Consider the following 12,238-nt stretch of genomic DNA (forward strand, 5'->3'; position numbering starts at 1 on the left):
CTAGCTTAAACAGGGGAGAGAATGCACGTGAACTCCGCGCGAGGATCACGTTGATCCTCTCGAGCGACGTTTCCGCACGCGACCGAGCGTAAACTACGAAGCGGGTCCTTGTCGCGCGAGGGTCTGCCCCGATCACGTTGACGTAAACCATTTAAATGGAAATAAATGCGGTATACCGTCGACGCGTGAGCGTCACGAATTATGTAACGAGCGTCCGAGAGGCCAAAACACCAGTTATTTGGAATGTGCACCGATAAACAGCCGAGCCAGTCCAACGGCCGGTGTTGATCCAGCGATCGTGGCACCGAGCAAGACCCGCTAAGGATACTGATTAGTTTAGCATCGAGATACTGCTCCGGCGACCAATTATCCACTGGTTTGTTATCCGGTTACTCTCCGAACCTCGGAGCTGTTTGTTACCTGAAAAAGTGTTAGCTTTAGAAGATCCGTCGAGAGATAATAGGATACGTGTATATACATACCGTTGATGAGATTGTACTGCTTAGAACAGTTCCTGCATTGGTGCTAACGTTATGTTGCATTAATGTATCGTGTTAATATAAGACAGAATCGCAAGTAGTGCAAAAGGAAACGAATATTAACAGCGATCATTATCAGTCACGGTAATCTTGCAAGCTAATTAATTGGACTGTATCATGGAACCCTCTCATTTGTATATTTATCGATCGATGTATTTAAATTCAAACGTTATGTAGATAGCAATAAAAACAGGTGACGAAAGTTGCACAAATAATACAGTAAAAAGTGGATTCGTCTATCGGGTTGAGTATATTATATGTCCATAAACATTCGTTGATCCAGAGAGTAAGCGAGTCTCCAAACTATCGTCTGCATTAATTGCCCCGTCGGTACCATTTGGAGAATTCGAGTGGGGCACAGTGACGGTGCATCGACTGACGATATTTTACAATTTCTCTTACGGAACCAGCGAACTAGCAAGTCACTTTTCGATACTCGTCGATGCAGGATGATTAGCGTAAAAAGAAGTTACCAAATATCGTCAGACTGTCTTGAAATTCATTTGCTGACCAAACTAAAAATTATCGAGCTACTGAGGAACTGAGAGGAACATAAAATTACGGATAATCAAGCACAAAGAATAAGAAACCCGCTTGAGAAAGAAAACTAAAAATTATCGAGCTACTGAGGAACTGAGAGGAACATAAAATTACGGATAATCAAGCACAAAGAATAAGAAACCCGCTTGTTGACGAAATAAACTAGCAACGAAACGAATGAAGTAAAGCAATGTGAAAATGCGAGGCGAAGTTGGAACAGCGGGAGCTTGATTGTTCCGAAGATAAAGAGTGTACCGGAGGATCGAACAAGGGGGATGGAGGGGCGCGGTATCGACACTGTCTTGGAACTATAGACGACTCGTAGAAGACACCTGGAGGAGGTTCGAAGTTGCAGAGCCGATGGAATTTTGCGTAATGCGAGTCCGTTCGTGTGTCGCCTCGCCGAATAAAAAGTAGCACACGCGGCTCGCTTTCCACGATCGGACCCCGGGCCCGGAGTGAACACGCGACGTGGGTGGACACGTCCAGTCGAGTCAGGTGTCTCGATTCAGTCGCATCTCGTGATTACAACGATTACAAGGCTGGCTGCTGGCCGGCGACAGCGGGAGGATTGGAAAATGAATGAATCGCCGGTCGCGAAGTCGAGATTCGAGATTGGCTGAACAAGAAGCAGCCGATAGCCGCAGATAAGGAGGTGACCCGACACGGTCGTTCTTTTTCGTAGAGATTATCGGCCGTGGATCACGCAGTGACGATCCAGCAACCGCCGGAAATAGATCTACGAACGATCGCAACGTGGTCCCCAGACGATGACGACGACGACGACAGAAGAACGTGAAAGTTTCCCGTTGCACGTTTGTTTCCGCAGACGCTGAGTTTGAGCTGACTCCTCGGTATTCGGACAGAACTCATCGGCAAAAGTGAAACGCGGCCACCTGTCCGGTAAGGTCTTCACGGTACCTGTTTTGCTGAGAATGCGTCTGGAGACGCACAATTCTGTGGACGATAGACCAAAAGTGTAGGCTGCTTGTGATCATTGAAAGTGTTGCTTTACAGCTGGAGCGGCTGTTGTCTTGGATCAATTTACCATTTGTTGGTATGCTATCCTCTCACTGAACTTTCACAGAACTCTGGAAAAAGAATTGGAGTGTGTAAATAGTTCGGTTAGAAAAAAAAAGATTGTTCGATAAAGGTTCAAAATACTATATTCTCTGGAATCTTAAGTTCCTCGAATTCTCTTCAAATACCGTGGCGGGATTCTACAAAACGAATCGAAGATACGAACGCTTCTATAGAACCCTAGAAAAAAAGGATTATCAGAGGATCAAGAGAAACCTCGACGATCCATCAGTCGGCAAATCGTCGAGATCAAAGATGCAGATCGAGAGAATCACAGTGCCGAAGATAGTAGTGTGCTCGAAATCGATATTAGAGGATTGCGTGGACGCGGATGATTGCGAGAAACTGCCGTTGGGCTTGCGGAAGATGATCAGATCACGGAACAAGAGGATGTCCAGGCGGTTCTCGGCGTCGATCGTAGATCGTCGTTCTCCGTCCTCCTCTAGAAGTCCTTCGCCATCGTTCCTACGAACTCAGCCACAAGAGCAGGAGCAACGATTGAAGAAGAAAACTAACGAAGACGACGACAACACGGATGACAAGGTTGTATCGGACAAGGAAAGAAGTTACCTGAACTCGAAAACTGAGTCTGACAGCAAGGAATCTGCTTTGGAAAGATTGCAGAATGGTTGTCCGAGCGGCGAAGGTCGGAAGGGGATTGAATCCTGCCCGAAAGTGGTTGTGGATAGTGTTGTGTCGGAAAACGAGATCGGACGCTGCAAAAACAGACACAAGTGTGATAAATGTGCTAGGGGACAGAGTCGCAAAGACGAGTCTTGCTTGAATAAAAGCTCAGGCTATCAGCAGTACCTGAAACTGCTCGCGGTACCTCAGACGAATCTGGAATGGGGAGAGGGTAGCGGTGACGATCTCAGTTCCGAGTGGGAGTCCGATTACACGGAACGGTCCAACGAGCGAACAGTCCCCAAGGTAACGAGGATCAGCCTTCGAATTACTGACTGCTAATAAACTACCCTTATGAACCTCCTCTCTTCCTAGCAGCAAACGTAATCCTCGTTCCGTGACCATTTACGATGTGATCGGCGAGGATCCACTGATCCTCGTATCGTGTTTCCGAACGATCTCGGGAGCTTATAGGATTGCCGAGAATCTCTAGTGATATCGGGTTTCTGTTTGGTTTCAGTCTTCTGGATGGAGGAAGCTTAGGAATATCGTTCACTGGACACCGTTCTTTCAGACGTATAAGAGACAGAGATATCCGTGGGTGAGTGAAACTATTTCGGTATCTTCTTCTGTAAACTAAAATGGGACTACTGAGTCAATAGTAATAGTAGTTGGCATCGAACTGAATGATTGAACAGAATTGTTTCTTGGTCCAGGTGCAATTAACAGGGCATCAAGGGAACTTCCGAGCAGGGCCTACACCTGGGACGATTCTGAAGAAACTCTGTCCCCAGGAGGAAGCCTGCTTCCGGTTGCTGATGAATGACGTGCTGAGACCTTATGTGCCGGAGTTTGAAGGTGTTTTGGATCTGAAGGAGACGGATGAAGGAAACGCAGACGAGGCTGAAACAGGGGAGACTGGTCAGAAGGATAGCGTTAACAAGAGGACAGTGCTATGCTCTTACTTACAGCTTCAGGATCTTCTGGGAGACTTCGAGCATCCTTGTGTGATGGACTGCAAGGTTGGCGTTAGGACCTATCTCGAATCCGAGCTCGCGAAAGCCAAGGAAAGACCTAAGGTAGAATTTAATGCAGGATCAAGTGGATAACAAATTAACACTTTGACTGGCAAAATTCTCGTAAAGATTTCACAAACTAAAAAATATTCAAATAATTATTGTGATCCTTTCATGAACTTTCAAGTTATTACTAAGGATCTTCGTATAGAACCACAAAGTAGTGAGAAATTTGAACAAGGCTACAAGATATCTCGAAAAACATTTGCCACGATTGCCACTTCGAAGCATTGCGAATGAGGTGGCAGTCAAAGTGTTAAATCGGATGGATAAGGCAGGCTAGGTTTACCAGAATCTAATAGCAGCTTGCTCCCAGTTAAGGAAAGACATGTACGAGAAGATGGTACAGGTGGATCCGACCGCGCCAAGCGCCGAGGAACGCCGAGTGCAAGGTGTCACTAAACCGAGGTACATGGTCTGGCGCGAGACTATATCGAGCACAGCGACGCTCGGCTTTCGTGTGGAAGGCATCAAGCTTGCTCATGGTGGTTCGTCTAAGGACTTCAAAACAACCAGGACGCGGGAACAGGTTTGTTAAGTGCGCCTAACTATTTAACTCGAGCTGTCTGTAAATTACGAACAAACGAGATTACACTTCTGACAAGAAAAATAAGAAAAAGATATCATAGAATTTTTTACGGATTTGTATAAATTGTGGAGATAAGAATCATGAATCTATTAATTACAGGTGACGGAAGCGTTGAGACGGTTTGTCGAAGGCTATCCTCATGCAGTAGCTAAGTATATCCTGCGATTGAAAGCGATAAGGGCGACGCTGAAGGAGTCTCCGTTTTTTGCATCGCACGAGGTTGTTGGATCCAGTCTACTGTTCGTTCACGACGCTAAAAATGCTGGTATCTGGATGATCGACTTTGCGAAAACGTTGCCCCTTCCTCAACATCTGCCACGCATCCGCCACGACGCGGAGTGGCAGGTAGGAAACCACGAGGACGGCTACTTGATAGGCGTGAACAATTTAATAGACATATTTCAAGATATACGGAACTCTGAACAGACATAGTTGTTGGTCGACGTGCTCGAGAAGCGCACAGTGAAAACGCAACGAATGAGGACGTTGTTGTGCGTCGCTGTTTCCCTAAGTCTTGTACATACATAGATACATATTTCGCATTTTGTAGAACGTTCACGGTAATCCTCGCGAGAAACTGACCAAAGACGCGGCGGCCGTTTGCCGCCTAGGTATTCACAATAACATAGACCGCAGAAAAAGCCTTTGTAAAAATAATTTAATCTTCTACGGTAATTACGTAAGGTTTATTTATACGTTACAATACGCCGCCGCAAAATCTTCTTGATACAAGAGAGAAAGTGTACGTTGCGTGTGTCTGCCTGTGTGCGTGTGTATGTATATGTGTAACTGAGTATGATAAAGAACGAAAGGTGTTTTTGTATTTAAAAATCATACCATACATTTGTAAATAATCCGACACTTAATAGAAATCAAGGTCAATGACCCACGTGTGTACTTATTTCGCGTTAGCTTCGCTATTACGTCATGTTATGACTTCAAAGAAGAATCTCGCTTCTTGGAAACTGTATGCACGAACATCGCCTATATGTTTATACTGCTTTTTACATGGGTGTCGTGCTTTAGTTTTACTTCAAATACCGAAATTACCCCACGCAATTCAACTAAACAAAAAATATGTAATGAAACAAGGAAGAATGAGTATCAATTCTGTCAGGGTGCGTTATAGGGGCTGTTCCTTGGCTGTTGTTGAGCCTGTATCGTTTGCTGCTGTTGGTTTCCCGTCGATTGAGTTGAGGTTATCGTCGTCGGCGCTATCACTCGCGCGTAAACCGCAGCGCCAGTGGTTTTCAAGCCTGCTGGGGTCGGTATGACTTTCAAGCCGTGCAAGGTCTTAATATTGAGCAATTGACTTGGCAGGATAATCGGTTGTTGCTGCGTTTGTTGTTGCGACGATTGCTGCTTGCCAAGCACCACACTTCCGCTGCTGCTCACACCTACTCCGACATTTTTGTTGCCACTAGCTAAGACGATTGGTTTGCCAGCTAACTGGGCCGTGACCATTCGTACTGTCTGACCTTGTTGCGGCTGAGACTGTTGAGTGCTCACAATGATTTTCGATTGTCCTGACGATGTTTGCGCCTGCGATACAACCTGGGGAATTCATTAAAATGTATCAGATACTTTAAGAAGCCACCACTCTTTAACTTTAAGCGATGGTTCTAGTGCGATGGAAATAATTCGAATTTATACCTGATATTGAGTCATGACTTGTTTTCCCTGCCTGTTAAGCTGATTCGCATGACTAGCAGTTGTTGCTAGCTTCAGCCCCTTTTGAGCAAGAAGACTCTCTACGGAGATTAATTGACCGCCTCCTGAACTCGTCAAGACTTTGGCCAATATCTTTTGCTGTTGTTGTTGCTGTTGCTGATGCGGTGACTGTTGAATCTGTACAGCGATTGGTTTCCCACCGATCTGAGCAATTATGCGCTGCATACCGGATGTTTGCAGTGACTGTTGCTGGCTGGTTACAACACGTTGCTGAATCTGGGGTTGCTGCTGCTGCTGTTGTTGCTAAAACACAATCAAGATTTTTGAAGACATTATACCACAGAACATTGCATAATCACATGCAATTTAGTACCTTCAACTGTTGCTGTTGCAGTTGTTGCGGTTGATTTCCAGATGGTGATGATTGTTTGATAAATATCGTCTGACCTTGCAGACCGTGACCCGTCAGTAGCGACTTAATCTGTCCTGAACTAACTAATTTAATCTGAGAAGCTAACAGAGTCTTTCCAGGTAGAACGTGCTGTTGCTGAGATTGCTGCTGCTTTATATTCGCGGTCTGCAAAATGCTCTTTCCTCCTTGGTTGGTCACAATAGTCTGCGATTGTTGTTGCTGCTGCTGCGGTTGTTGCTGTTGCTGCTGGGTCTGCACTTTGGCAGGAGGGAATATGGTAGTCAAGTTGGTGTTTACATTGGTAGAATTGCTGGAAGTGCTACTCGCTGCAACTGACTGAGCGGAGTGAAGCACGGAGTGTCCAGATAGCCTGATAGTTTGTAAACCAGCGGAAGTGGACACTTGGATCTGATGATGAGGAAAATGTTGCTGGTTGGACTGTAGCAAACTTTGCGCGCTGGTCTTGACCACAGCAACTGGTTTCCCTCCGATGGCCACCTTCTTAGCTGGAGCTGTCGTAGTGATCAGCGGTTTCACCTCATTCGTTGCAATTTCCTTTTCAACGGTAACGGTACTGATCGAGGCAGAAGAAGTGGGAAGAGATGTGACAGGCACAGAAGCCCCTACGGCACTGATTACGGGTGTTGTGGTCGTTGTCACGTTTGTAACAATAGACTGCTCGGTGGAAACGCAATGTTCGTTAGTCGTCTTATCCTCGATCTTCTTTTGCTCCTTCCTGGAAATAACTGGCTGCGCACTGGCTGTAATTTTTCTCTCCTTCTTGGGCGTAGATTCTTTACTATTGCTCGGAGACTGCTCTTTGTTAATGTTGGTAGGTTTCATTACTAGAGGCAGAGCTTTATTCCGAGACATGCTGCCCACGTTCTTCTTATTCTTTGCGACTCCTTGCAATTGTTGGTGATACATTTCAAATTCAGATTCTGAACGTGCTCGATGAAGATACAGCCATTCTTTGCGTCGCGGATAGTATCGCACGCAAGGGTCCGTTTCATAGTGCAATCTGTCCAAGGCACCGGACACGACCGAGTGCAGGTACCCTTCCTTGTCATCGCTGTCTGTCTGTTCTCTGATATACTGCGAGTCTTTCAGTAACTGACAAATATCAGCTCGAGTTCCTTCGCCGTTAGGCAACCTAGCAGTGGCATCTCTGACCAGTGCTAGAATCGTCACGAAGTTTGGACGATCTGCTACCAGTAACGAGTGTCCGCGAGCCTTAGTCAATCCTGAAGCAACATTATGTTGGTAAATGCCTTTAACAGGACCCACGACGGACGCATACCCATGCATCCTATACGTGAATGCTTTATGAGGGGCAGCGTAGCGCATACGCTCTTGTCTCCTGAATTCTTCACGTTCGTCCACGGTGGAAGATCGAACTTTCCATTCGGTAGGCCACAAGGCCCGTGGTGGTTCCCATTCAGCCACTGTGTTGATAGATCCACCATCAACGTTGATCGACTCTATCGCAGGACTATTGGCTCTAACGTTCACTGTAGTATTTCCGTTGCCAGAATTACTGTTAATATTATTACAATTAAGCTGAGCCACTTGTGGCTGTTGTTTCACGGCTACCGCTGAGCAAGCAGCAGCAGTAGATGATGGCGGACCCAATGAATCCTTGTGCATTAAGAATCTCGCACACAAATCCGACAATCGTGAGTCTGAGTCTCGGCCAGCACCGATCCATGCGTAAACTCCGTTTCCTTTGTTTTCTAGGTAGGGTACAAGCTCTGGTTCACGTTCCTGACGATCGTTCACATCTTGAGAGTAAATATACTCTCCTGCGAGAAATCCCAAGGCTAACGGAACTAGTGCAGTCCAAGATGACGCCATAGAGTACCTGCGTTAACAAGTATTTACAGTTAGTAATTAGCTGCAAGCAGGAACAAATATCTATTAATAACACTGACCAGTCATTCAATGGTGAAATAGGATTCCCTTGCCACAGAGTAACAGCATCTTTCATTTCAGCTCCGCTCATTCTGAATTCGCCTTTCGAGGTGAAAGCATCTCTCAGAAGCGAGAAGAAACAAGTATGTGTTTCCTGCATCAATTCCGCTCCGCTGTTGATATCGATAGCTTCGTCGCTCGTAGGAACATTCAATTCCTTGCCTGGCATCGACATAACACCTTCGTCTTCGCATCTAAACCAATGTTGCAGATAAAGGTATCAATCTTAATTATACGCTGAGACAAGAATACATACTTCACGTCGTCTAATATGTCGATTCCATCGTCGAGTTGGATAGGTATCTGCATCATGTCAATGCTGTCTAAATCCAGCTCCTTCTTATCGTTCTCTTCGTCATCCTCCATTTCGGTAGGAATCTCGTCATTTATACCACTACTCAGCTCCGTTTTAATATCCTCGTATTCCATGTCCTCAACCTCTTTCTTAATTTCTGGCGTTGACATTATGGATGACTTACTACCTTTCGGTGTAGGTGGGCTTCTACAAAAATGAAATGTTTATAATTAGAGAACAGAACACTCCTACAGTGCATAACATACAATTTCTTTTTCGACATCGGATGCACTTCGTACGCATCGACAGGCTCCGATTTGATCGGTGTCAGCATTCTGTGGTCCATGTCCAACGCACTGGGATGCCTATTGTCATCAGTCGTGTGAGAATAATCGCTATTGTCGCTCTCGTGTTTTATGGAGTTCGAGTTGATCAATCTTGGCGCGGGTGGACAAAGCGAGGATTGTTCTAATTTGATTCGTTTCTTTGCGGGTGTCATTCGCATCGATGGCCCGAGGGAAAGTTTGTGCTTCTGGCCGATTTGTGCTCTCTGAGTTAGATCTGCCAATGCTATACCCTGGGTGTTTAGCTCCGGGTGAATCTGAATCGGAAATTATCCAATAAAATTGAACGTATAAAAGAATATACATAGAAGAATAATTATGTTACACACATCGCGGCGTGCCCGTCTCTTCTTGTGCTCGAGTAGCATTTCACGGTAAATTTCCTCCGTCTGTTCTCGAATGAAGAAAGACCTGTTCATAGCAAACTCGGCCCGTTGCAGCGTGGAGAACACAGGTCGAATTGTTTCGTCATCATGATTCATTTGTAGGCCTCTGATAGACAGGCCTTGTGCGCCCATGAGAGAGCGCCTTTTCTTCTTCTGCTTCGCCCCGAACAGCTGATAGTACGGATAGTTCTCCTCGTTCTCAGACGTGGTGTCAGTCGCTAGCTTCGCAATCGCTCCGAGCTCGGTCCTCAGCGCATTCAGTTCCTCCAAATAGCGCAGTTGCGTCTTCTCTTCAACTGTCGGTGCATTGCTTGTTAGTATTGCCCCTCGGAAGTTACTACATACTTCACTGCCAAACGGCTGGAGTGTGGGGGAAGTATAAACAGCCAGAAAACTTTTGACAATCATTCACAGTGGCAGCCTGACTTACCCATTGCAGGTTTCGGCTTCCTCCAGTGAATCTTTGACATTGTCCTCTGCGCCGGCTGACAAAAGCCTTGCTTGTACGCGTTCGACAGTAAACATTCCCTGGATTTTAACAACTGGCTTGCCAGCTCGTACGACCGTTTCCTTTCTTCGAACAACAACCTTCTCTGCTGCGCTTTGCGGACCAGGCTGCACATCCTTCTGATGTCTGGTCGGTAATGTCCAGCAGACAAATGATTGTGGAACGATTCTAAAGGTGCCACGCCGAATCTAAAATAAATGTCAATGCATTCAGATGTTTAACGTTTAAAAAATAATTTCAATCAAGGATTTCAACACACCTTTGATTCTCATTATCAAACAACATGCGCAGAGTCTTCTCTGTTTCTAATTCTACATCACAATCCTTTGGGAACGTAGGTAACAGGTTACAGAGAGTTTCTCTTTGATTCTCGGTTAGGCATTCATTCCATATATAAGGATAGTCCAAAAACTCTTTAAAAATTACAGCATGTTCACAGAGATCTTGTGGTAGTTTTACTTTGGTATTTGCAACAATGCAAGTTTCCCACTTCTACAAATTATAGTTTCCATGTATACATACAATTATACAGTTGAATGTAATTGAAAAAGTAATAGATTCTACCAATGTATCTGGACTCTCCGCTTTAACAGAGTACTCTGTATTGTCATTTTCATCTTCTTCATCTTCCCCAGAACTATGGCTTTCGCTACCACTAGAACCATGTTCCTCTCCACTTTCATCTCCACTTTCGCTAGACGTGCTACTTCCACTGATGCTACTGCTACTGCTATTGCTTCTGGATCCATGAGAAGATGCATCCTCTTCATCTTCTTCTGCTCCGCTGTCTCCCCCAGCTGAACATTCGTCAACCTATGTACGTAGCAAATAAACACTAGCTTATTACCAACTTAGAGACATATTCAATGAACAGTACATTCGTTATGTATTAGTATTATTTAAAAGAATATATGTAATATGAAAAACAAGGACAGTGTGAACAGGATACGAAGTGCTTAACCGCGTGTGAAACGCATCCGAACTAATTATCAAATTAATTAATTATTTGATCTTAGCGATCAAACTAACGAGCGTTATAGAAAGAAGAGTTATCGGATTTTAGAGTAACGTGACACAGAGTATACATCGCGCGTTTCCATCGTATACGGTGTTATCGATCATACAGTCATGTAATTTCGAAATAATTAATCGTGACCAACCTCCATTCTTTTCAGTTTCCCTGCGCTTGCTCTCCTCTTGCTTCTTAAGTTTTGCTACTCAGATGAAAACACCGAATTTCCGCGGTGAAACGATAATTCCCGAAACAGAGAAATCAAGTGCCGAGGAAAGAACTCGAGGCGTTTTCGTGATGAGGAAAGTCCTCGTCTCGTATCGAGCGAATATTAAGTAATCTCGCTGTTAGCCGTTTGACCTGTCACTGCTACTGCACTCCTACTCTTCCGACAAATTTTAGTCATGGCGTGGAATACAGCAAACAGAACCACGGTGTTTGTATATTGAAGGATCTTGAGAGCGCGCACCTTCCTCGCCGGTTTATAGTCGCGGCCGTTCAATGGCGGAGATTTTAAGGCTAGTTCAAACGCTACTCGAAACCAACCATTTATAATACCGCTAAAATCGAGGAACAAGAGGTCACGTTGCAACGTTCTATACATTCGTTTATCCTAATATTTGTTGGATTTCGTTTTACGAAAAATCAATTCGAGGCTCTATTAAATTCTGCAAAACTCTTTTTAGTACTATTTTTCCAGCGCTTATGACAGTTGGCACTTCGAAAAGAGAGCGAAATTTAATTTGAATTTTTGAATTACATTAGAATTTCAACTGACCGGCATACTCGGAATCAAGGCAATATCGGATAATTAAATACGCTGAACAACTGAACTACACCTTTATATTTTCTTTATTATCGCTTCGACTAAAATATGGTGTTAAAGGCTTTAACAAATTTTTATGCATATCAAACGCATACTGCCGATAAGTAATATGTATTCTACATAATCACAATCCAAGCTTGCTTCCAATTCCACGGCGACCGACCTTTTATTTAGGCGCCACCTAATAGGCACCAGTGCAACTAAACTTGTCAAATTTTTGCTTTACACTATCGATATCATGAATTCTGACGCCACAAAATGATGCTGTATCACCACCAAGTTTTTTTTCTAACATGAAAATATTTTTCAATGAAAATAAGTCATTCGAAAGAAGAAGGTTCAAAACAGCGCACGTATCTAGTAAG

The 12,238-nt window shown here is 44.6% G+C and overlaps 2 protein-coding genes across 6 annotated transcripts in view; one reads left to right on the forward strand and one right to left on the reverse strand.

Annotated features, from left to right (window-relative positions):
- Positions 1-5,123, forward strand: part of Ip3k2 (Inositol 1,4,5-triphosphate kinase 2) — a 23,280-nt gene extending 18,157 nt beyond the window's left edge. For 4 of the 5 annotated variants that reach the window (XM_078190829.1, XM_078190830.1, XM_078190834.1 and 1 more), the window contains 4 exons: positions 3,304-3,384; positions 3,500-3,862; positions 4,176-4,388; positions 4,548-5,123. In XM_078190829.1, the coding sequence (XP_078046955.1) occupies positions 3,304-3,384; positions 3,500-3,862; positions 4,176-4,388; positions 4,548-4,880 (990 nt within the window). In that variant the 3' untranslated portion in view covers positions 4,881-5,123. Of the gene's footprint in view, positions 1-275; positions 3,090-3,303; positions 3,385-3,499; positions 3,863-4,175; positions 4,389-4,547 lie in introns of those variants that run through there. The other variant, XM_078190833.1, reaches the window with a different exon arrangement.
- Nfrkb (nuclear factor related to kappaB binding protein) lies at positions 4,665-11,623 on the reverse strand. Its single transcript, XM_078190828.1, has 11 exons — positions 11,196-11,623; positions 10,600-10,848; positions 10,295-10,527; positions 9,958-10,223; positions 9,471-9,823; positions 9,064-9,398; positions 8,759-9,004; positions 8,463-8,696; positions 6,493-8,392; positions 6,102-6,422; positions 4,665-6,002 (listed from the first exon to the last, which is right to left on the reverse strand). The coding sequence occupies exons 1-11, from the start codon at positions 11,199-11,201 to the stop codon at positions 5,562-5,564; spliced, it is 4,584 nt and encodes a 1,527-aa protein (XP_078046954.1). The 5' UTR covers positions 11,202-11,623; the 3' UTR covers positions 4,665-5,561.
- Between the last annotated feature and the right edge of the window lie 615 nt (positions 11,624-12,238).

This window comes from Augochlora pura, chromosome 9, assembly GCF_028453695.1.
Source record: "Augochlora pura isolate Apur16 chromosome 9, APUR_v2.2.1, whole genome shotgun sequence".
Classification (NCBI taxonomy): domain Eukaryota; kingdom Metazoa; phylum Arthropoda; class Insecta; order Hymenoptera; family Halictidae; genus Augochlora; species Augochlora pura.

Excerpts from the sequence above, each read along its gene's own strand:
- Nfrkb (XM_078190828.1), bottom strand. Across the intron at positions 10,528-10,599 it reads CGGAGAGTCCAGATACATTG|AAGTGGGAAACTTGCATTGT; the intron begins GTAGAATCTATT and ends TATAATTTGTAG. Across the intron at positions 8,393-8,462 it reads ATTTCACCATTGAATGACTG|GTACTCTATGGCGTCATCTT; the intron begins GTCAGTGTTATT and ends TTGTTAACGCAG.